Source organism: Schistosoma haematobium, chromosome 1 (genome assembly GCF_000699445.3).
Source record: "Schistosoma haematobium chromosome 1, whole genome shotgun sequence".
Lineage (NCBI taxonomy): Eukaryota > Metazoa > Platyhelminthes > Trematoda > Strigeidida > Schistosomatidae > Schistosoma > Schistosoma haematobium.
The window spans coordinates 90,389,723-90,411,588 of record NC_067196.1 but is presented as its reverse complement, the minus strand read 5'-3'; the positions used below and the strand labels follow the sequence as shown (position 1 = coordinate 90,411,588).

General features: G+C 35.9%; 1 protein-coding gene across 1 annotated transcript in view; it reads left to right on the top strand.

Moving 5' to 3' along the window:
- The window catches only part of PTPN23 (Tyrosine-protein phosphatase non-receptor type 23), a gene marked incomplete at its 3' end in the record, with an annotated part of 38,325 nt that extends 18,385 nt beyond the window's left edge, over positions 1 to 19,940 (top strand). Inside the window, exons 12-20 of the mRNA XM_012945030.3 lie at positions 2,500 to 2,591; positions 4,195 to 4,414; positions 8,448 to 8,772; positions 12,169 to 12,368; positions 13,336 to 13,676; positions 14,834 to 14,959; positions 15,003 to 15,863; positions 16,493 to 18,274; positions 19,569 to 19,940. Of these exons, the coding sequence (XP_012800484.3) occupies positions 2,500 to 2,591; positions 4,195 to 4,414; positions 8,448 to 8,772; positions 12,169 to 12,368; positions 13,336 to 13,676; positions 14,834 to 14,959; positions 15,003 to 15,863; positions 16,493 to 18,274; positions 19,569 to 19,940 (4,319 nt within the window). The remainder of the gene's footprint in view (positions 1 to 2,499; positions 2,592 to 4,194; positions 4,415 to 8,447; positions 8,773 to 12,168; positions 12,369 to 13,335; positions 13,677 to 14,833; positions 14,960 to 15,002; positions 15,864 to 16,492; positions 18,275 to 19,568) is intronic.
- Positions 19,941 to 21,866: the final 1,926 nt, after the last annotated feature.

Here is a 21,866-nt window from a genome sequence, read left to right as displayed (position 1 = left end):
CACAGAGACGATAATGCAGTTGGTGTCACCATCTTGAAACACCACTTCGGTGGCTTGGACATGTTCTCCAAATGTTGTCCCAGAGAATTCCATGCCGTGCATTGTTTGCCGACTCTGGGACTGGTTGGAAAAAGTGGAGAGGTGGTCAGTGCATGACATGGTGTCGTGGCATGAAAGAAAGCTGCAAAGGACTGGCTTCTGTTGGTCCTTCACGACTCCCTGGTTGGGGTCTGAGAGATAGTGCTACACAGTGGCTAGAGACGTTATCAGATATGGCTCAGAATAGAAGCCAGTGGCGATCCTGCTGTAACCTTCTTTTACTTTCTTCATTAAAAGTGGTTGTGTCTCCCTTACCTGAAAGATTTCTTCTGATTGTACCTTTCCGTTCCCTCATTATTACTATGATTATTACTACACTACCTTACACCAACCTCTTCGTTATTGTTCTTTTTTTTCACGCTCCTTATCTTTTTTTCTTCTTTCTCTTCGAATTCTCATTGTTTTGTGTGGCGCATATATATTGGCGCTCTCTTGTACCAATATGTATGTGTTCAAATAAATAAATAATAAATAGTCTGAGCCACGTTGGTAGATGCAGATTACTTGGTTGGAGTCCGCGTGACTATCGTAACCAATGCTTGGAGATTGTGGGTGACATGGCTCAGAATCGATCACAATGGCGTAGATGTATACACTCTCTGTCTTTCCTTAAAATCAGAGATTAAAATCACTTCATATCTTTCTTTCTACCAACTAATTCTTTCTTCCTGTACTATATCCGTATAAGCAATATTTATATATTACCACCATTGAATTAACTGCATCTATGAATTTGGTGTTCATCTTGTTAATGAGGTATGACAACTTAGACCTATGCATATATGTGCCTGGTCCTTCGTTGTAACTGACTGACTCAGTTTATATAGTCGTGTGAAAGTGGTATCGCTAGTCCTCACACAAATTAGTATAGCTCAAAACAAAATGTTATATAAATGCGTACTTAGTAAATGATGTAAAATGTCCATTGTATTAAGTACTAGTTCAAGTAAGTTTCACACATTTATCTAGTGTTATTACTTCTCTGTGACTTACATCTTACAAATGATACCTTTCAAATTTACTGTCTTAGTCATTAATAAAATCACTCAACTTACATTATCTTTTCAGACCTAACTAATACTCTAATTCAGCCAATAAGTTTGCTTAGCTATATATATGGGAGTTGTAATAATCTTATGAGCTTGTTGAAGAAATACACGAACTAACTCTTCAAAGTCAACAATGGTTGTTCGTGAGTTTCTAGCTCCGAATTCATTCACCGTGTTAGGTCATCTTTCTTACGAATGTCTTCTACATCTAAAATTCACATTTTACAACCATAAAATAAAACAGAACGAACTACTCCAAAGTAGCTTCTACCTCGTTCGGTTCGGTGTTCCACATTACACGCACAATTGTAAAATATAAAAAAAATATTGAGTTTAAGATTCCCTTTTTTCACTGATTCCATCTGGATTTTTAGAAAATAATCGGTTTTTTAGACAAACTACATCCTGGTTATACTGACTTCCATACTATTGGTTCGGATTTGTAAAAAAAGGTTTTTATTTGTCTGCAGTTGTCATCCTCTTGCTTAATGTAACTAGAGCATATAGCGTCATTTCATTTTATTTGTGTGTGGGCTGTGATACTGCCCGGGTGCTCAAACCGAACCAGATGGTTTTCTTAGGGGGCAACATCTGGAGACTTCGACCTAAAGATCTGACCCACGAGGTAGTGGAGCATCGTGAGGAGATGCAGTCCCATGGTAGCCGGTGACCAACGATTGGTTCATACGCCATTTGTTCCGTCAGGATACTGGAGCCCATGTGCACCATTGGTTTGTGATCCGGTTAAAGTGCTGGACATTCGCTTTTCGTCCTCTCATTTTCGTAAACAACAGTAGTGGCACGAGAAGACAGTGAGTAGGACCTCCCTGTCAGAGACTATATACGCGTGGCCATGTGAGAGCATTTCGAGAGGGAGAGAGGGTCCAGGGCACTTGGGGGCCATGATTGAAAACCTGGAAGCATTGGATGTCCGTTTCATTCTAATATAAGACTGGTGATCAATGCGCATCCGCAACCCTGCACACGGGACACGAATCGTTAACTGAATGAGGGTTTTCCAACTCCCCTAGGTGGACTCACCGTGTCCACCAGCCCGGTTAAAGCGCCGGACATTCGCTTTTCATCCTCTCAATTCCTTAGACAACACCCGTGGTGCGAGAAGGCAGTGAGTAGGACTTCCCTGGCAGAGGCTGTATACGCGTGACCGTGTAAAAGCATTTTGAGAGGGAGGGCGGGCCCTCACCACTCTCGGCCGTACCAGGGCATTTGGGGACAGAACATATAACAAAGTATAAGAATATTTTATCTGTCGACATTTGAATGCATAAATGTGAATATTATCAATTTTATGATTATATTGAATTCATATATTTGGATATTTTTTGTACAGGCTTGGTAAACCTGAGTGTTGATGGCGATAGTGAATTTGAAAATCTATCTCTTAAAATGAAAGATGTGGAAGAATTTTTCAATATACTAGTCGTAAGTTTTTTTACCTTCTGTTAGATAAATATAAAATGGTGATATAATGTACTCTTATTCTAGTTTAGTCACTGTGAATTTATCTATCTCGAAAGATGATGTCTGGTATGGGAGTAGGCTAAGAGGAAATTACGGGCGGTCAAAGCAGAACTTGGCATCAAGACATAAAGTTATTGACATTCAAACTGAGCCATATTGGCAGGCTCAAATTACTCAATTGGAGTCCGTTCGATAACCATGGTCAGAGGTTGATGACTTTGTGTGACATGGTTAAGAATCGTCTGAAATGGTTTAAATGTATTCATTTTTGTTTGTTTTCCCTTAGAACCTGATTATCGAAGTCTCTTTATGTCTTTTTTAATCTATAATGCGTAATCCATTTTACTAATTGTGCTACTCTATGATCTATTTTTGAATAATTTAATCTCATTGTACTGATGTGGTGTGATAGTATGTTCAAAGAGCTAAGGTTGACTAAATTAAGATCTGACACCAGTAACTGAAGTTTGTTAGTAGATACATATTATCTAGCTAAGTTTCATACGATTATTGGTTCCAATTGTTGGAATTGTATGACATCGTTGTGTTTGTCACAATGTCAAAGTTGTTTTCAATCATTGTTTCTTATCAGATCCTGAATTTCAATAGTATTTTGGTATTTTCGATTCAGTGAATTAATTCATCTTTCTCGAATCATATTATTTATATTTAACTTTTTCTACTAACTTGGACAGTGTTGCTACTACTGCTTCAGTTTGGCCACCCGGGCATTATCCTAGACGTCACACAAATCGAATGATTTATATGTCGCATATCTGTTTGGTGCCTTCTTGTTCCAATGTTTATGTGTTTAAATAATAGTAGTATTAATAATTATTTATTTGTTTATTTTAACACATAGATATGTGTACAAGAAGGCACTCAATACATATGCGCCACACAAATCTCATTCGATATGTGTGAGGGCTGTGATACTGTCCGGGTGCCCAAACCGAATCAGGTGGTCTTCTTAGAGGGCTACACCCCTAGCCTTTGACCTAAAGGTCTAACCCATAAGGCAGTGGAGCATCACAAAGAGATGCAGTCCCATGGTAGCCGGTGACCAACGATTGGTTCATACGCCATTTGTTCCATCACGATCCTGAAGCCCATGTGCACCATCGGTTTGGAATCCGGTTAAAGCGCTGGAAATTCGCTTTTCGTCCTCTCAATTCCGTAGACAACACCCGTGGTGCGAGAAGGCAGTGAGTAGGACTTCCCTGGCAGAGACTATATACGCGTGGCCATGTGAGAGCATTTGGAGAGGAAGAGCGGACTCCCCTTACTCTCAGCCGTACCAGGGCATAATAATAATTATAATGCTACTGCCGCTCACTATTCTGACAATTCTCTGTATAATTTCATCTCATTGTGCTGATACAATGCGGTGTAGATTATCAGGTTCTCTCTCTCTCTCTCTGTGTGTGTGTGTGTGTGTGTGTGATTTATGACTTATCAACTAATCAAATTGAATTTAAGGACTGTTGTCCTTTGTTTTCTTTGTTTAGTTTTGTTATTACTGTCAGCAACTATTTTGGTTATCTCTTTATTATTATTTCGTCAGACAACTAAAGGAAGTGAGAAACCAAAAAATTTCAGTGTAATTGTTAAGAATTTTAAAGAACGCTTTAAAAATCTATCGGATGCTAATCAACAAGCGAAACAATCTAATAATCAATTAAAAGAACTAATTACCAATCAATTAAAGTCATTTGATGATACATTAAAAATATCATTAGAAGAATTTATAAAGAAGTTACCATCTGTAAATGATCTGATTACTGGTAAGTAATAATATTTGGTAATAATAGTTTATCATTATGGATAATTTGTTCTGATTATTTCGATGTAATTCTTCCACTATGATCTTATCTTGTCTATTATTGTTTTTGGAGCATATTTACAAATTAGTTTGTTATTATTATTATTATTATTATTATTATTATTATTATTATTATTAGTAGTAGTAGTAGTAGTAGTAGTAGTAGTGGTAGTAGTAGTAGTAGTAATAGTAGTTTTCAAATGTTGTTGCAATAAATGGTATTTTTCCTAGCTTCTTAAAGTAAAGTGGATATAGTAGAGTTCGAACATGCAATCAATTTTAGTCCTTATACGTCAACAGTGGAAAAATTCAACGAATTAAACTTTCATACGTTCCATAAATTCATTGGTTATCTGGATTCGGTACGTAAATCGATAATGTATCGAGCTTTTAAAGTGAAAAGTATTGAAGTAGAGTCTCAGTGTAAACATGAATACTGGGTCGTAGTTATATCCATCAGAAGAGTCAAAAAATAGGACGAAATGCGCGTACTAAATTCCATTGTTAATCACTATTAAATTTTGTTCAAAATATACAATCATTAGTGTTGAAAGTTGATTGTTCTAACCCCTAAATCAAATAGTGCTGATCTAATGTGTGATTAAAGCACTCATATTTCAACAAGTTGGTCACACATGTAAACTTCATTCAGTCTATTTTAGTTTAACAATTCAACTAGTATCATTGTCCATCATACAAATAATCTCTCAAAGCTGAATACTTAAACGTGTACCTGATATTCGAGTTATATTGATCTAGTTAAACAATACATTCACTGTTTATAATGGGAAATACTTCATTCTGATATCAAATTTTTATAGTTAGATAAAGTTATGCAAGTAGCTTCACCTATTTTGTTGAATAATTTCTTATAATTAATAGCGTTTGTAAAAGAATTAATCCTTGATTGACAGATCGTTCCGACTAAATGATTGATCTATCTAATATAGTTGAAACAAGTATCAGTAATAATAATAATAGTAGTAGCGTAAATAACTTTCAAAATTATTTGAGTAGTGAACAATTAATTCATTTCCAAAGATTCACCGGTAATTTCAACATGATTTAGAATTCAGCCACACAATCATAACTAACTAACTACAAGTGTTACGTATGCCTGAACACCGATTACCACGACGTACAATGCTATCCGGTATTGGAGATGGTTGGAAGAAAGTTAGGGGCGGCCAAACCAAAATGTGGCATCAGTGCTTGAAGTCACTAACTTCTAGTCTGAGCCATGTTGGTAGATACTGCAAGACTACTTGGTTGGAGTCCGCGTGACTATCGTAACCAATGGTTGGAGACTCTTGGTGACATGGCTCAGAATCGACCACAATGGCGTAGGTGTATACACTCCCTGTCTTCCCTTAAACTAAGAGATTAAAATCACTTCATATCTTTCTTTCTACGAACCAATTCTTTCTTCTTGTACTATATCTCTATATGCAATCTTTCTCTTATATATTACCACCTTTGACCTAACCACTGCTATAAATCCGGTGTTCATCTTGTTGTGCTGATGCGGTATGACAACCTGGACCGATGCACATATGTGCCTGGTCCTGCGTTGTAGCTGACTGACTGACTGACTGAATTATGAACAAAAAATAATCTATCTATGTATTAATAAAAATACCATCTAAATAATGCTATTGATATTGATAGGATTTCCTAACTTCATTGTACTATTTCCAGAAGTTAAGTAAGTCTTATGTTGATATTCTTTATAGAATTAGTCTCAGAAATCCATCATCATCATCATTATAATAATAATAAAGTTTCTATTCGATCGGTAAGTTGAATATAAAATGGTGACTGCAGAAAAATAAATTTACTGATTGCTCTGTGCAAAAGGCGCACCGAATACATAATGCGCCTTACGAATCATTCGATTTATGTGAGGTCTGGGATACTGTCCGGGTGCTTAAACCGAACCAGGTGGTTTTCTTAGGGGGCCATACCTAGAGCCTTCGACCTAAAGGTCTGATCCACAAGGCAGTGGAGCAACGTCAGGAGATGAAGTCCCATGTTAGCTGGTGACCAATAATTGATTCATACGCCATTTTTTTTCTTCAAGATCCTGAAGCCCATGTACACTATTGATTTGGAATAAGGGTTTTCCAACTCTCACAGGTGGACTCTTCGTGTCCACCAATGCGATGAAAGCGCCGGACATTTGCTTTTCGTCCTCTCAATTTGGTAAACAACACCTTCGCCACGAGAAGACAATGAGTAGGACTTCCTTGTCAGTAATTGTATGCACATGGCCATGTGAGAGCATTTTGACAGGGAGAGTTGACTCTCCTCACTGTTGGCCGTATTAAGACATTTGGGGGCATTGTTGTATTAGAATAACGGCGGTAATTTATCATAAATATTTGACTTGCCAGTTTAAACTAATAAATTTATTTCCGTTTTATTTCATCAATAATCGTGATTGACAAAACATGTCGATCAATAAGCTATTAAATCAGGACTTAATTGTTTCAGCAAATTTTTGATGCGATTTATTCTCTGTGGGTTTCAAACAAATGGTTTGAATTATTTTTTCTAGTTAGCGTTCTTTAGCAAGGTCTTCTACGGGATGGGGTCGCCAACCCCATACTTAATCCTCCTTTATCCGGGCTTAGGATCGGCAGTAGCCTCAGAGGGGCTCCAGGTAGAGATACAAGTGTTTATTAACAGTTGTCTACGCAAAATACTTCAGATCCGTTGACCAGACACTAATATCAACAACCTACTGTTGGAGAGAATAAACCAGATTCCAGCGGAGGAAGAAGTCAGGAAGAAGCGCTGCAAGTGGATAGGACACACATTGAGGAAAGCACTCAGCTATGTCACAAGGAAAGCCCTCACATGGAATCCTGAAGGCCAAAGAAGGAGGAGAGGAAGACCAAAGAACACATTACTTCGAGAAATGAAAACAGAAATGAGAAGAATGAACAAAAATTGAATAGAACTAGAAAAGAAGGCCCAGGACGGAGTGGGTTGGAAAATGCTGATCAGCGGCCTGTGGTCCATTTGGGAGCAACAGGTCTAAGTAAAAAAGTAAAAGGGTTTTAAATAAGATTTAATAAACTGATTTTCTTATATAGAGCAAGAACAAAGATTGGTGCAGAATAATATGAATTCATTTTATTTCGTTAGGTTCTCATCAGCTGCTTACAACCTAAATTATTTGAAATTCAACATTATTACAGATATTGACATATTTATATATAAGAGTGTGATTAAGGATCAATACATGTGTATGATGATGTAACAAGCAAAGATTCAGATAGAGTTAATGAGCTCATAAAATGTTTGATTCGAATAAATAAATAAAGTTAGAGAGGGAAAGTTCTGGAACATTGAAATAGTGATTAGAACTCATGAAAATAGATTAATGGTAATAAAGAAAATATGAATTGAAATCAATCAGTTATGTATGATGTAATTTATATTTCAGAAAGAGTTGCAATAATGACGTAATAAATAAATAAATAGGAGCAAATTAATAGAAAGAGTGGGGGTTATTGTTACCAGGGTAAAGAAAGATTTATTACTGTCTCTTTTTGTATACATAGGTCTGGTTTTAAACGCTTGATTGCTAACGCTTCAGCGAATTTCAAAAGGTTCGAGTTTGATTGTTTGTTAATCACCTTGAAGGACTTCAGTATATCAGCTTTATGTCCTGTATCAAGGAGATGTCTGGCTCATTAACTCTATCTGAATCTTCGCTACATCATCATACACATGTATTGATCCTTAATCACACTCTTATATATAAATATGTCAATATCTGTAATAATGTTGAATTTCAAATAATTTAGGTTGTAAGCAGCTGATGAGAACCTAACGAAATAAAATGAATTCATATTATTCTGCACCAATCTTTGTTCTTGCTCTATTTAAGATAATAAAGGGAACTATGTGTATGAGATTTTCTTATAGTTAGAGAATTTTGTCAACAATGATATATGAATAAAATACCACACTATTCACTTTTACAGATTCAACACTTAATAATATCTCTAAAGAATCTCAAAGATTATTTGATAAAGTCAATGAAATGCGTCAACAACGTATTGAATTAATTAATAAATTAAGAACTAATCTACATATAGATGATGTCGATAGTGATCTACTTATTATTTCCGATCAAGATAAACAAGATTTAAATAGTTGGTTTGAAAATCGTTTAAAAACAAAACATGATCATCTTGTTAATATTATTAAACAGAATTTAAAAGCACAAGAGAATATTCAATCAGCTTTAATTGATTTAAATGCTGAATTTGCACCAAAATGGACTGAATTATCAGAAATTCGAACAAAGTAAGCTTGATTAATGTAATTGCCTGTGTTAAATATTTGATCTTATGAAATTCCTTTTCTAAACATCTTCATTTCTCATCTGTATTGTTAGCTTGATGTATCAGTCAGTCTTGAGTGCTGTTAGAGGTATGAGGGCGGTTATCACTTCCTGGTTGCCCATACCGTGGAAGGGTTCTTCTAGAGGTACTTGAAAAGGAAATTGGATTAGGGGTGGTCTTAGTGACCTGTGAGCGTGACCGCAGTGCCCAAGGGACAACTGCTTGAGGTCGGTCACACACGACGTTTTTATGAGTAATTTTCATGTTAGCTCCGTACTTGTTTAGACCTTACAGTCGGAGACGGATATCCGTGGGATAAGGCGAGGCGTGCATTTTTAGGGTCGACGTTTTGTAACCCCACCCCTCCTTGTGGGTATGGCAGCATCATTGTTATGCTGGTTGTCTGAAGGAAACACCATACTGCCGTCATACCTCTGTACAGTCAGCAGTATGACTTCGCCTTCTTACCTTGAGTTTGTTACTTTTAGTCTAACCATTCTTCAACCGACCTGTCTAGTATGGTTGGATCTTGAGGAACGATTGATGCAGCTAGTATAGCTCGATTAGTTCATCATGATAGACAAGCCCGACCACCACGTTAAAGTAGCAACAACGGTCGGGAGCTTGATGTATACTGTAAGTTGTAAATTTTTGCCTGGTCATAGCATTGAATTATTTTATTTAAAAATCTTAAGCAAAGTCGAATACAAGTTGAATGAAAAAGTTTTTTTTTCAATTAGTTTTTTTCATCAATATTCTACACTTACGTATAAGTTTTGCAATTAATTGTCAAATTAATGACAAATGATTGATAATAAGTCATTTTAATAATATTTTCTGGTCAGTTAGTAACGATGCCCCCAAATTCCCTGGTACAGTCGAGAGTGTGGGGTGAGTTGGCTGTCCCTCTCAAAATACTCTCAAGTGGCCACGTGCATACAACCACTGACAGGGAAGTCCTACTCACTGCCTCCTCGAGGTGGGGTTGTTGTTTAACAAAATTGAGAGGACGAAAAGCGAATATCCGGCGCTTTAACCGGGTTGGTGGACATGGAGAGTCCACCTAGGGGAGTTGGAAAACCCTTATTCTAAACCAATGGTGCACATGGGCTCCAGGGTCCTGAAGGAACAAGTGGCGCATGAACCAATTATTGGTCACCAGCTACTATGGGACTGCTCCACTGCCTTGTGGATCAGACCTTTAGGTCAAAGGTTTCGGGTGTGGCCCCCTAAGAAAACCACCTGGTTCGATTTGGGCACTTGGACAGTATCCCAGCCCTCACATAAATCAAGTGATTTGTGTGGCATATATGTATTCGGTGCCTCCTTGTACCATTTTTATGTGTTTAAATAATAATAATAACAAAACGTTTGGAAACTTGTAATCGAAACAAAGATGAAATTTCATAATCGTTTAATTACCACAACTGGTTATGTTAAAAGAAGCGATGTTTTCTGGTGTAGGAATTGGTCGGAAGAAAACTAGGTGCAACCGAACCAAAACATGGAATCAGTTCATGAAGTCACTGACAATTGGACTTAGCTATGTTGATAGATATAAACTACCTGGCTGTGGTCCGCGTAATTATCGTAACCAATAGTTAGGAACTTTGACATGGCTCAAAATTGTTTTCAATGGTTCAGGTGCATCCATTCTATGTCTTTCACCAAATTTCTCATAACTTTATTCGTTTTTGTTTCATTCATTACTCAATTTTGATTCATTTAAACACAGAGATTAGTGCAAAGAGCCACTAAATATATATGCGCCAGACTTCGTCATTCGATTTATTCGAGGGCCGGAATACTTCCCGAGCGCCCAAATCGAAGCAATTGTTTTCTTAGGAGGCCACCTCCAGAGCCTCTGACCTAGAGGTCTTATCCACAAGTCAGTGGAGCAACGTAAGTAGATGCGGTTCCACGGTAGCTGGTGACCAACAATAGGTCTATACGCCATTTGTTCCGTCACGATCCTGGAGTCCATGTTCACCATTAGTTTGAAATCAGGGTTTTCCAACTCCCCTAGGTCGACCACCAACCCGGTTAAGGCGCCGGACATTCGCTTTTTCATCCTCTCAATTTCGTAAACAACACCCCCGTCGTGAGAAGGCAGTGAGTAGAACTTCTTTGTCAGTGGCTGTGTACTCGTGGCCATGTGAGAGTATTTCGAGGGAGAGCTAATTCGCCTCACCCTCGGCCGTACCAAGGCATTTGGAGACATTTTCTTTTCGAGTCGTATTTTTTATGCCTAATTTTCCCTATTACAGCTGATACTGTTACTACGTCTACTATTCTGGGATTTAGCCTGACAACTTTATCTGTTTGTGCTAATGAGGTATGAGAACGTAAACCGATGTACATACTTACAGGTTCTACGTTGCGACTGACTGACGTAAAAGTAAGAATAGCAATTGAAATGGGACAGAGATGTAAATATTTTGAATCATCTGTGAAATAAGTAATAAGTAATCAGTAATACGTATACAAAGAAAATGGAGAAATGTTATAAGCTTTAAAATTATTTTTATTGTGCAGCAACTAAGTCGTGAAGATTAGAGTAAATTAAGAGGCTGTACAATGACCTTTTGCGTATATGTGTCGCTCAATTTCGTGGATTGGTTGAAGTTAGACATTAACACCGTTGGATGCTGGTCGGCTCAGTGGTCTAGTGGTTAAGCGCTCGCTCACGAGACTGATAGGTCCAACGTGGCTCAGACTAGAAGTTAGTGACTTCAAGCACTGATGCCATGTTTTGGTTTGGCCGCCCTTAACTTTCTTCCAACCATCCGGAACACCGGTTAGCATTGCACGTCGTGGTAATCGGTGTTTGGGCATACGTAACACGTGGTCCAACCATCTCAGTCGATGAACATTCACAACTTCATCGACTGATTTACCATCATTCCCTAATACTTTGAGTCTAACCTGACTATTACTTACCCGGTGATCCCATCAGGTACGAGCAATATTTGCATGAATCTGTGGTCAAATACTAGTAGCTTACGAGTGTCTTCTACTCTTAATGACCATGTTTCGCTGCCGTAAATTAAAACAGAACGAACTGCCGCGCAGTATACTCGTCCTTTTATTGATAGACGGATATCTGGCCTTCGTCATGAGTGCATCCCTAACATCCTGGCATTGTTGCTTAGAGTGGCCAGAAGACTCTGCATTTCATCAGCGTCTTCACCAAACAGGACTATGTCATCTGCGTATTCTAGGTCGATAAGTGGACCTCCTGGTAGGGGATCAATGCCCGAAAATTCTCTTCAAAATCTAAGTTAAAAGAATTTTTCATAAGATAATCCGATTACTAATGTATATCATTTTTTATTACATTTTCATTTGTTATCGTTAGACGTTCTGAACAAATCGATAATATATTAGTAGCTGGTGAAGCCTTTGATGGTATTCTGTCTAAATCAAAACAAGGCATTGACTTCTATATTACATTAATCAATCAATTGAAAGATCTTGATAAAGAAGTTGATCACTTTATCGAAGACCTTAATAAACAGTTACGTTTATCAATGGATGAATTGTCAAAACCCATATCTAGTAAGTCATGTTAACTTTCCTCTTCTTTTTGTTGATAGTTTTATATTTTCTTAACTGAAGAATTTCAGCACTATGCTTTTATCATTTTCCCGGATGTTTGAAACTCAAATAACTGAATAGTAACGTCGGAGATTTTGAAACAATGATATGGGTTCAAACCCTGTAGGGAGCACCAGTTGCTTCAAGATTGTAGGTGTTATCCCTTAGTGACGAGTTAAATAACATGAAACTTGGGTTATGGAGCGTTTTTTCCCGATTACTTCTGACCATTAAGCATCTCTCTACATAGTGTACATGATGTCAAATTACTTAGACTATTAACTACATTGTAGCTTAATCGATAGAATTTCACCAGCACTAAAGTATTAAATAAACATAATATTAGTCACTACTCAATGAGGAATCAAATATAGATATTATCACCGTGTTTACTTTGAATTGTCTTCTCTCTTAGCTCTTAGCGTATCTGTTAAATCCAATGTGACCGTGTTGTTGTGACCCAGGAAATCTATCGTATCGTACATTACTCAGATAACCAGCTTCTAACTAACCATGTTAAAGTATCTTTCATTATTATATTGTTACAGCTGTTCTCATTTTTTCCGAACATATTTAAAATATACCATACGCTAAACATTTAAATTGATGAAGTATTTCATTGCTTAAAGCTGTCAAACAGTGGTCTAGGTACTCCCATTCTGAACCTTTGTAATATGGTTTCAGAATATACGGTATATAATTTTTATTTTGAACAGATATCTTTATATCGAAAAGCCTTATTCTTTAGATTGATTCCATGTGTTCAACTTGATTTTGTTAACTTAATAGTCTCACAGTAGTTCATATTCGCTTTATTAGTCTTTTTTTGAAATGTAATGTAAATACCGATTTTTATCCTTAGTTAAATAAACATTGAACAATATATTTTTTTCAATTTAATATACGTCTCCTTACTTTATACATAAAGATCTAACAATTGAAACTACACCTCGATTACCGACTGTGTCAACACCATCATTTCCAACTCTTGGCGACTATATGAAAGCAATGCGCCCAACCACAGTACCTACTCATCCTAATATGTATATGGGACCAATGGGATGGCCTGTGTCAACACTGACTTCAAGCCAACCAAATCAACAGTTAAATTTACCCCCAAATCCTGTTACTGCGTCTTCACAATTTCCTACAACTTCTATTTCACCGAATCATTCTGTAGTTAATTCATTTATTCCATCTGTGTCACCTGATGTTTACTATCAACAAACAAATGTTAGTCAACCTTTTCCATACTATCCTACTTCTCAGGTATGTAGAGTAATTATTTCCATGTGTCTGCTTTTTATTTAATTATAAAGTGATAGTCACAAGTTTGAAAGAAACTTTGGCAACCCGTTAGTAGTACCATTAGTCTCAACATAATTGGTTAGTTTACAATCTAATATGTAGCCGTTTGTATTTTCTTTGCTCGTTACAAATCAACCGGTCAAAAATCTGAGAAGGCCAACCATGTGCCTGAAATAATAAATCTTGATATGTAAGTGATTAGGACATTTGTGGTATTAAACTAATAATTAAGCTTAATTTCTGAGCTGTAAAAGACATAGCAGCAGTTTATTGTTTAAATAAAGCTTATGATTAAGGCAACATAGAAATACTACAAACAAACTGTATAGTAATCACGTATCGTATATATATATATATATATATATATATATATGGCTTTGAAACTCGCATTTTAAGTTGTTGTTCTCAGTTGACACAGGTTCCCAAACTTGGGAGCACTGGATAACTGTTTCGCCCTATTATTGAGCTCTTCAGCATTGCACACCCATGACTCATCCAGACATCGACTCCAGAACCTTCAGGTCTCACGACAAATCGTTAACCGTTAAAACTACTACATCTATGGAGTTCACATTTTCTTAAAGTGAAACATTAGCAACTAATAGAATTAAATGGTCATCGCATTATATCGTAAATTGATTGGAATTGGGATGATGTACCGTTTTTACACTAATCTAGTGGTCCTAAAGTTTAGGTGTCCTCTATAAAATCCGAATGTTGTCATTCGACCTCTGACTGAGTCCTGGATTTGTATCTTCTAGGGGTCCGATATTAAGGTGCGATAAGTGTGAAGTCCTTCAAGTGTTTCGTTTTATTTCGAGACTTTAATTCCTTCTATATTTCGACTTGTAATGGTTTTTCGTTTATTACTGACCATTAAGTGTATAAATTGATTTAATGTTTTTTTTTTGTATACTCCGGTAACGATTTTTCAAGAGAAACTTAGGGTTAGTAATTAAAGTAGTAAGTCACAGGGTTTGACGTCGCTCTATCTACTTCGGTTTGAGCATTTTACATTTTAAAGCTGACAGAATAAACGGTAAAACATAGATGTACTTTTATTTTGAAATTATTATAATAAAGCCGTAATTGTCATATGTATTGCTTTATTGTCTTAGCCACGTTTTAGAGGCCCTATGACATATACACCACTGTACAACTCTCAACAATTCCCAACAACTGGTGTTAACATTCAACCAACTGCTGTTCCGATGCCTGGTTCATCATATGCTGCAGGATTTCAAGTAAGTTTGGTTATATGAGACCTACTTTAAACACTATTTTTAGACAACCAATCCAATGCAAACCGCTGTTCGTCCTTCACCCACTGTAACTTATGGCGCTCCTCAAGCTGCCAATATGGTAAATACTTTGGTACCTCCATGTCAACGACCCATTACTTCGCTTCCACAAACTACGAACATGTCTCCCTCACAACCAAATAATTTACCTGGTACATTTGAATCTAGATTTCTTCCGAATAATCCTCGAATTCCTGTTCTCTCGTCCACAACAACATCGTCACTGTCACAATTTCCTATACCTGTTAACAGTCGATTCTCACAGCCTAACAACTTTATTCAAACTTCCATTCGATCAACTAATCCTTTAGTTCCACCAAATTATTCATCAGCGAATTCTAACCAGTTTCCTCCTCAGTCTGTTTGGCCAAATCAATTAATCAATAATAATCTGACTTATCAAAATCCTCCTCAAAACTATTCAAAAACATTACCTACAGGAAATTTCGGCATGGTCGGTATCCAATATCCTCAATCTAATTTATCTTTTCCAAATACATTATCATATCAGAAACCAATACCTCATATAAATAATTCCCCTGTGAATTCTGGGCAAATTTCGATTGCATCACAACAATCCTATACGACTCTGCCTAATCACAACCAGGCCATACGTCCTGTTTCACAATGTAACACTAATGTAACAACACAGTCATTATTACCAACAAATGTAACTCAGACTCATCCAACTTCACAGTATACTGATAGCAACAGTAATAATTCGACTGAACAAAAACCAAATCAAATTACGCCATTCAATTCAGTTCTGGATACCGATAATGATGCCTATTTATCATCTTCTAGGTTGAAATCAATGTCTCCTATTGAACCACAAGTTTTAACCAAAGTGAGTTTTTAATTTGTTTATTTTGATTGTGAATGGTTTATATCAATAAGTGAATAGGTTTAAACCATTACCTATTTGCTCATATTTTAAACAGTGCAGTAATTACGTACTGAGAAAACTAAGCATCAGTCATTTATACGAATATTCGCCAATATTAGAACGAATAGTTTGACATCAATCAATCAAATAGTTAGTTGATCTTCTGTTATTTTCTTTTTGTCCAGTCGTATTTTTGTTATATATCAATCTCTTTTAATTATTATATTATTATCAGAATGGGTTTTGTGGAGATTTTAGTAATTCCAATAGTTGGAATCATCAGTCAATTGACTGATAGGTCCTGGGTTCGGATCTCGCGAGGCGGGATCGTGAATGCGCACTGCTGAGGAGTCCCACAATAGGATGAAACGGCCGTCCAGTGCTTCCAGGTTTTCCATAGTGGTCTGGCTTCAATTGACCTATGATTTCAACTATTATATTATTGTTAAGGAATATACCAACTGAAAAGTATCCACTTTACTGCGAAAATACACGTAATTAATATGTCCGTTTGAATCTTGAGATTTCAGTGGTAGCGGTAGTAGCATTACGTAGTACAGATAACTAATCATTTTATGTTTTTTTAAAAGGATGATTTAGATGCGAAACTGAGAGAGGAACGTTTACGTGAGGCCTATTCAGGTAATCCGAATTCTCCGTCAATACCGTCCTCTACGTCAAATCTTATCAAATCGTTATCATCTTCATCATCATCCAATCCTACAAATGTCAATGAAAGTAAAAATCCCTCTTTAAATCCAGTCAAATCTGATTCATTTACGTCTTCAACTGTTACATCGAATCCCGTTAACTGTCAATCAGTTCTATCAAAATTTCCACCACCGGAACTATTATCTGATCCACTTGTATTAAATCGATTTATTGCATCTGCTGAATTACTTCTTACATGGCTGGAAAATCCCAATGAATTAATTTCTACCGGTGATAGCGATTGCCCGGTAACTTCTTTATCAAATCTTACTAATACTAATACTATAACTCGATTAAATAAAGCATGGCAAAAAGTACAAACACTTGCTAATGCTTTTACAACTTCTGTTTATTTCAATGGTAAACGACCAACACATGCAATTGCTCTTTGTTGTCCATCAAAAAATCGTAATCAAGATTTTGTTCCTTACGATAATAATCGTGTTGTATTAAAATCATTAAAAAATGATTATATTAATGCAAGTCATATTGATTTTCAAAATAATTTAGGTATATGGTGTCCACGGTATATTATTACACAAGCTCCAATGATTAAAACAATGATCGATTTTTGGACAATGATACTTGAACAAAGCTGTGAAATTATAGTCACATTAATACCAACTCGTGTTAATCGTACTGTTAATTCATTTTATTCTTCTATTTCATCTGGTGAAGGAGCTTTTGGTGATGAGAATGATCCATTACGTATTCCAGCATATTTACCAGTTAATAAAACTGGTGCTAGATTGTTATTGCCTGGAAGTAATTTGGAAATACGATTACAATCAATTAAACAATCTTATATTGAAGGGAATGTAATATCACAAGATAATAGTGATAATAATGATAATAATAATAATGATATTGACACGAACGATTCAAATCGTCATCTAACTTCTTCAACACAACATCATCCATGGACTGAACGAATTATTACTGTACAAGATTTAAATACAAAAATAACACGTAGTCTAGTTCATTTAACATATCATCATCAATTTCCATTGAATATTCCTTTATCAAATAATAACAATAGTTCAATTAATGATCCAAATATTGTACAATTAGTTGCATTCATTAATCACGTACATAGTTATTATAAACAACAACGTAATTTAATTCGACCTATAGCAGTTGTTTGTGAATATGGTGCTGAATTAAGTGGAATATTTGTCACTGCATCAGTTGGTATATTACATGCAGATATGTTGGGTAGAATGAGTGATGTATTCACTATAGCTGGTTATCTATGTCAACAACGTCATGGTGTATTAAATAATTCATGTCAATTATATACTGCTGCTCGATTAATTGGTTATTCTGCTATCGAGACAGTAGCTAAAAAAGATGTTGTTATTGGTCCAAGACATCGACCATCATCAACAATAACAACGACCACAACACTGACAACAACAACAACAACGAATAATTCGAAAACAAGTAACGCAATCACTAATTCAGCACAATTCAACCTGACTAATTCATTGGATAATATTTTTTCAAAACAATCTTTAAAATTAGGTGATTTAATCTCAGTAGTTGATAAATGGTCCGTGTCTACTAAATCTGAATCGATTACTTCTTCCAGTGTAGAAACTGAAGATAAGTTTGTTAGTTCTAATGTGGAAAATAATGATTCAAATCAAGCTACATTAAAGGTAAATGGTACTTAGTTATTTGTAAAAAAAAGTGTTTGATTAAGTAACTGTACAACTTCATGTCTAATTGAGCTTTCATTATAAGGTATTGTGGAGATTGTTCAATTTGGGGCTTCACATCGTTTACTGACTTTGGTTAAATAACTTTGAAAACTCAAAAAAAAAAAACTCTGTACTGCTATTTCCTTCCAGTTAGAGTTTTCAGCAGTGTGAATTTAATCATTTCGTGCGTGAGATAACTATCATGAACAACAATAGTCGGTGTTCACCTAGTATCTCAATGTGTTATGTCCCGATAAACATAATGAATGGTAACTATGGGATCCTTTTATGGACCAATACTAAACGTATATTTTTATCGTATAATTGTTAAATAACTAAACTATTCATATTTATATTCCTATTATTATAGACTTTATTTTGACCTATGAACCATTATTATACGTTTTACCATTCTTGAATTATGCCATGTCTATTAGTCGCTGCCTCCCACATTCCCAGCCACATCTAGCTAATTCTTGTGCAAATGTTATTTTCTATTTTATGCTACGTTGTGGTCTGTTTGATTGGTATATAAACTCAGTGTGTTTGAAATATAAGGATTCATATTGCAGGGGCTGAGACTGATGTTCTGGACTTAACTGACTGGGCTAGGCGGAAAGCAAGACCAATCAGGACTCTAGACTGCTTGCACGTGTTTTACGCGTCATTGGTCCGATCGATAATTCACTGCTCTCTAATTGGCGGTTTTGGGCTATAACAGAATGCCATCTTAGTGGTCTAAAGGTTAAGCGTTCGCGCGTGAGACTGAAGGCCATGGGTTCGAATCCTGTGAGCGGGATCGTGGATATGGCCGTCCAGAGCTTCCAGGTCTTCAATGGTGGTCTAACATCAATCGGTTCATAATCTCAATCAAAGAATTAATAACCTTCACAACCCTATTCTGATGGTATCTAAAATTGACTGAAGTTAGAAATGTTAACTGTTGAATTAGGTGATATGAACGGGCTAATCTCTCGCCGCGAGGATTGAAGGTCCTTGGTCTGATCCACAGTGAAATTAAGAATGTTCATGGTTTAGGTGTCCTATACTATTACATAATAGATGTTCAGTACATCTTGTTCTTCAAGTTATCTAACCAAAGTCAATCCATGTTATGAGCTATGTGTATTATATGGATTGTTGACAATGAGTAGTATATAGATATTAAGGTTGAAGTGGTTTGGTTAATTTCACAATGGTATTTCGTTTATATCACTCAGTTTTTATTATTTCATTATCTTCTATTTAATAGGATGAAATGCCTGTTAATGTTGAACAACAACAACAACAACAATCGACCAATGAGTTGAATGTAAATCCTTCAACTATTGTATCATTATCAGATAATCAGTCTAATTTATTATCACAATCCTCAGAAATCAATAAATCGACATATGAATCTAAACTACCTGAACATTTAGTAAATTTAAATAATTTAACTAAAAATTCTACAAATAATAAACGTTATACTCGTCAAGATTTTCAAGATCTTTCCAATTCTACAACAACTAATACTACTGAATTATATCATCATGAGATCGAGTTCAATTCAAATGATGATCCATTGAATAAACTAGATCCATTATGGAACTCGAAATTACTTGATCATTCAGTGAATTCTTAATACATTGATTCTTTTCTTTTCCCGAAATGAAAAAAATTTGATTTTCTTTTCTTTTTTTTGAACCTTTCTCTTTCATCTGTTTGTCTCATTTTGATTTTGTTCCATTGTATTATTATTATTATTATTATTATTATTATTATTATTATTTAAAGAGATGATTTATTTTTTAATCCATCTACATGCCTTTTTTCTATCAACTTTATAATAATATGTGAGATTATCAAGAAAATGCAGTTCTACAAAAGGGAAGTTTCATAATACAACAAGTTAACAATATTGGTCTTGAGTGCTGTTAGAGGTATGAGGGCGGTTATCCCTTCCCGGTTGCCCATACCGTGGAAGGGTTCTTCTGGAGGTCCCTGAAAAGGAAATTGGATTAGAGGTGGTCTTAGTGACCTGCGAGCGTGACCGCAGTGCCCAAGGGACAACTGTTTGAGGTCGATCACACACGACCTTTCTATGAGTAATTTTCATGTTAGCTCCGTCCTTATTGAGACCTTACAGTCGGAGACGGATATCCGTGGGATAAGGCGAGGCGTGCATTTTTAGGGTCGACGTTTTGTAACCCCACCCCTCCTTGTGGGTATGGCAGCATCACTGTTATGCTGGTTGTCTGAAGGAAACACCTTACTGCTATCACACCTCTGTACAATCAGCATTATGACTTCGCCTTCATACCTTGGGTTTTTTGCTTGTCTGGTATGGTAGGATCATGAGGAATGATTGATGCAGCTAGTATTATAGCTCGATTAGTTCATCACGATAGGCAAGCACGACCACCACGTTAAGGTAGCAACAACGAACTACAAACTAATTCTTTCTTCCTGTACTATATCCTTATATGCAATCTTTTATATATTACCACCACTGAACTAACTACTTCTATAAATCCGGCGTTCGTCTTGCTGCGCTAATGAGGCATGGCAACTTGGACTAATGTATATATGTGCCTGGTCCTACGTTGTAGCTAACAGACTGACTGAGATTCACAACATTTTGCTTACCTTCTGATAGATTTGATGAAGAATTATTTATATACAATGTGATTCGCAATCAAAAAGGTATTAATGATTAGTAGTAGTCGTAGTGTAAAAAACTTGAGAATGCTGTTCTAAAGCTAATCAAATAAAGTCAATGACATTTTAAAGAATAATATGTTGATAAGAAACACTTAGCAGTTTTATGGAAGTAATTACACATTAATTAAGTATGATTTACCTTCATTGGAGGTTCATCGTTCTCAGGTGAATCCTTGTTTCGACTTCCTTGAAATTCACCAACGTGTAATTTACCCATATTCTATCAAAAAACAAGTAAACAAATCGCATTAAATTTGATTATCACAATTGTCTACCATTTCTTATTTAAAAGTCAGATCAATTTAAAGACTTCATTTCGATTTGAGAAACAATAAACCTACCATTATATGCAAAGATGAATAATGGCTAGCAATGGAATCAAGGACGTGCTTTTCGTCCTATTCGGGTCTCATCGGTTGGATGTACCTGCACCTCAGAGTTGATGTTCATAGCTGATGAGTCCCGAATAGGACAAAACGAACGTCAAACTGGATTCTACAGTTAGCCAATATCCATCTTTGCATATAATGCTTTTGAATTAAGGCTATATCGATGCAATACACAGTATGCACATATGTCAATAAGAGATTGATCAATTACAATCCTAGACATCAATGGGAATACTCAAACAAACAATACCAAGTGAATATAAACCTATCAGTTTGATGAATATCAAAAGAGCATTCATTAGTACTCTTAATTATTGTTTAAGAAATCATAATTTATACTGTGTTTGGTATGAGTCCATTGTAGTTCCTCTCTTTGTCACCGACACTTGTAGTTTACTGTTAAAATAATATTAGAGATTTTTTTACGGATATCTAAATAATCCATCACTGTTCCATAG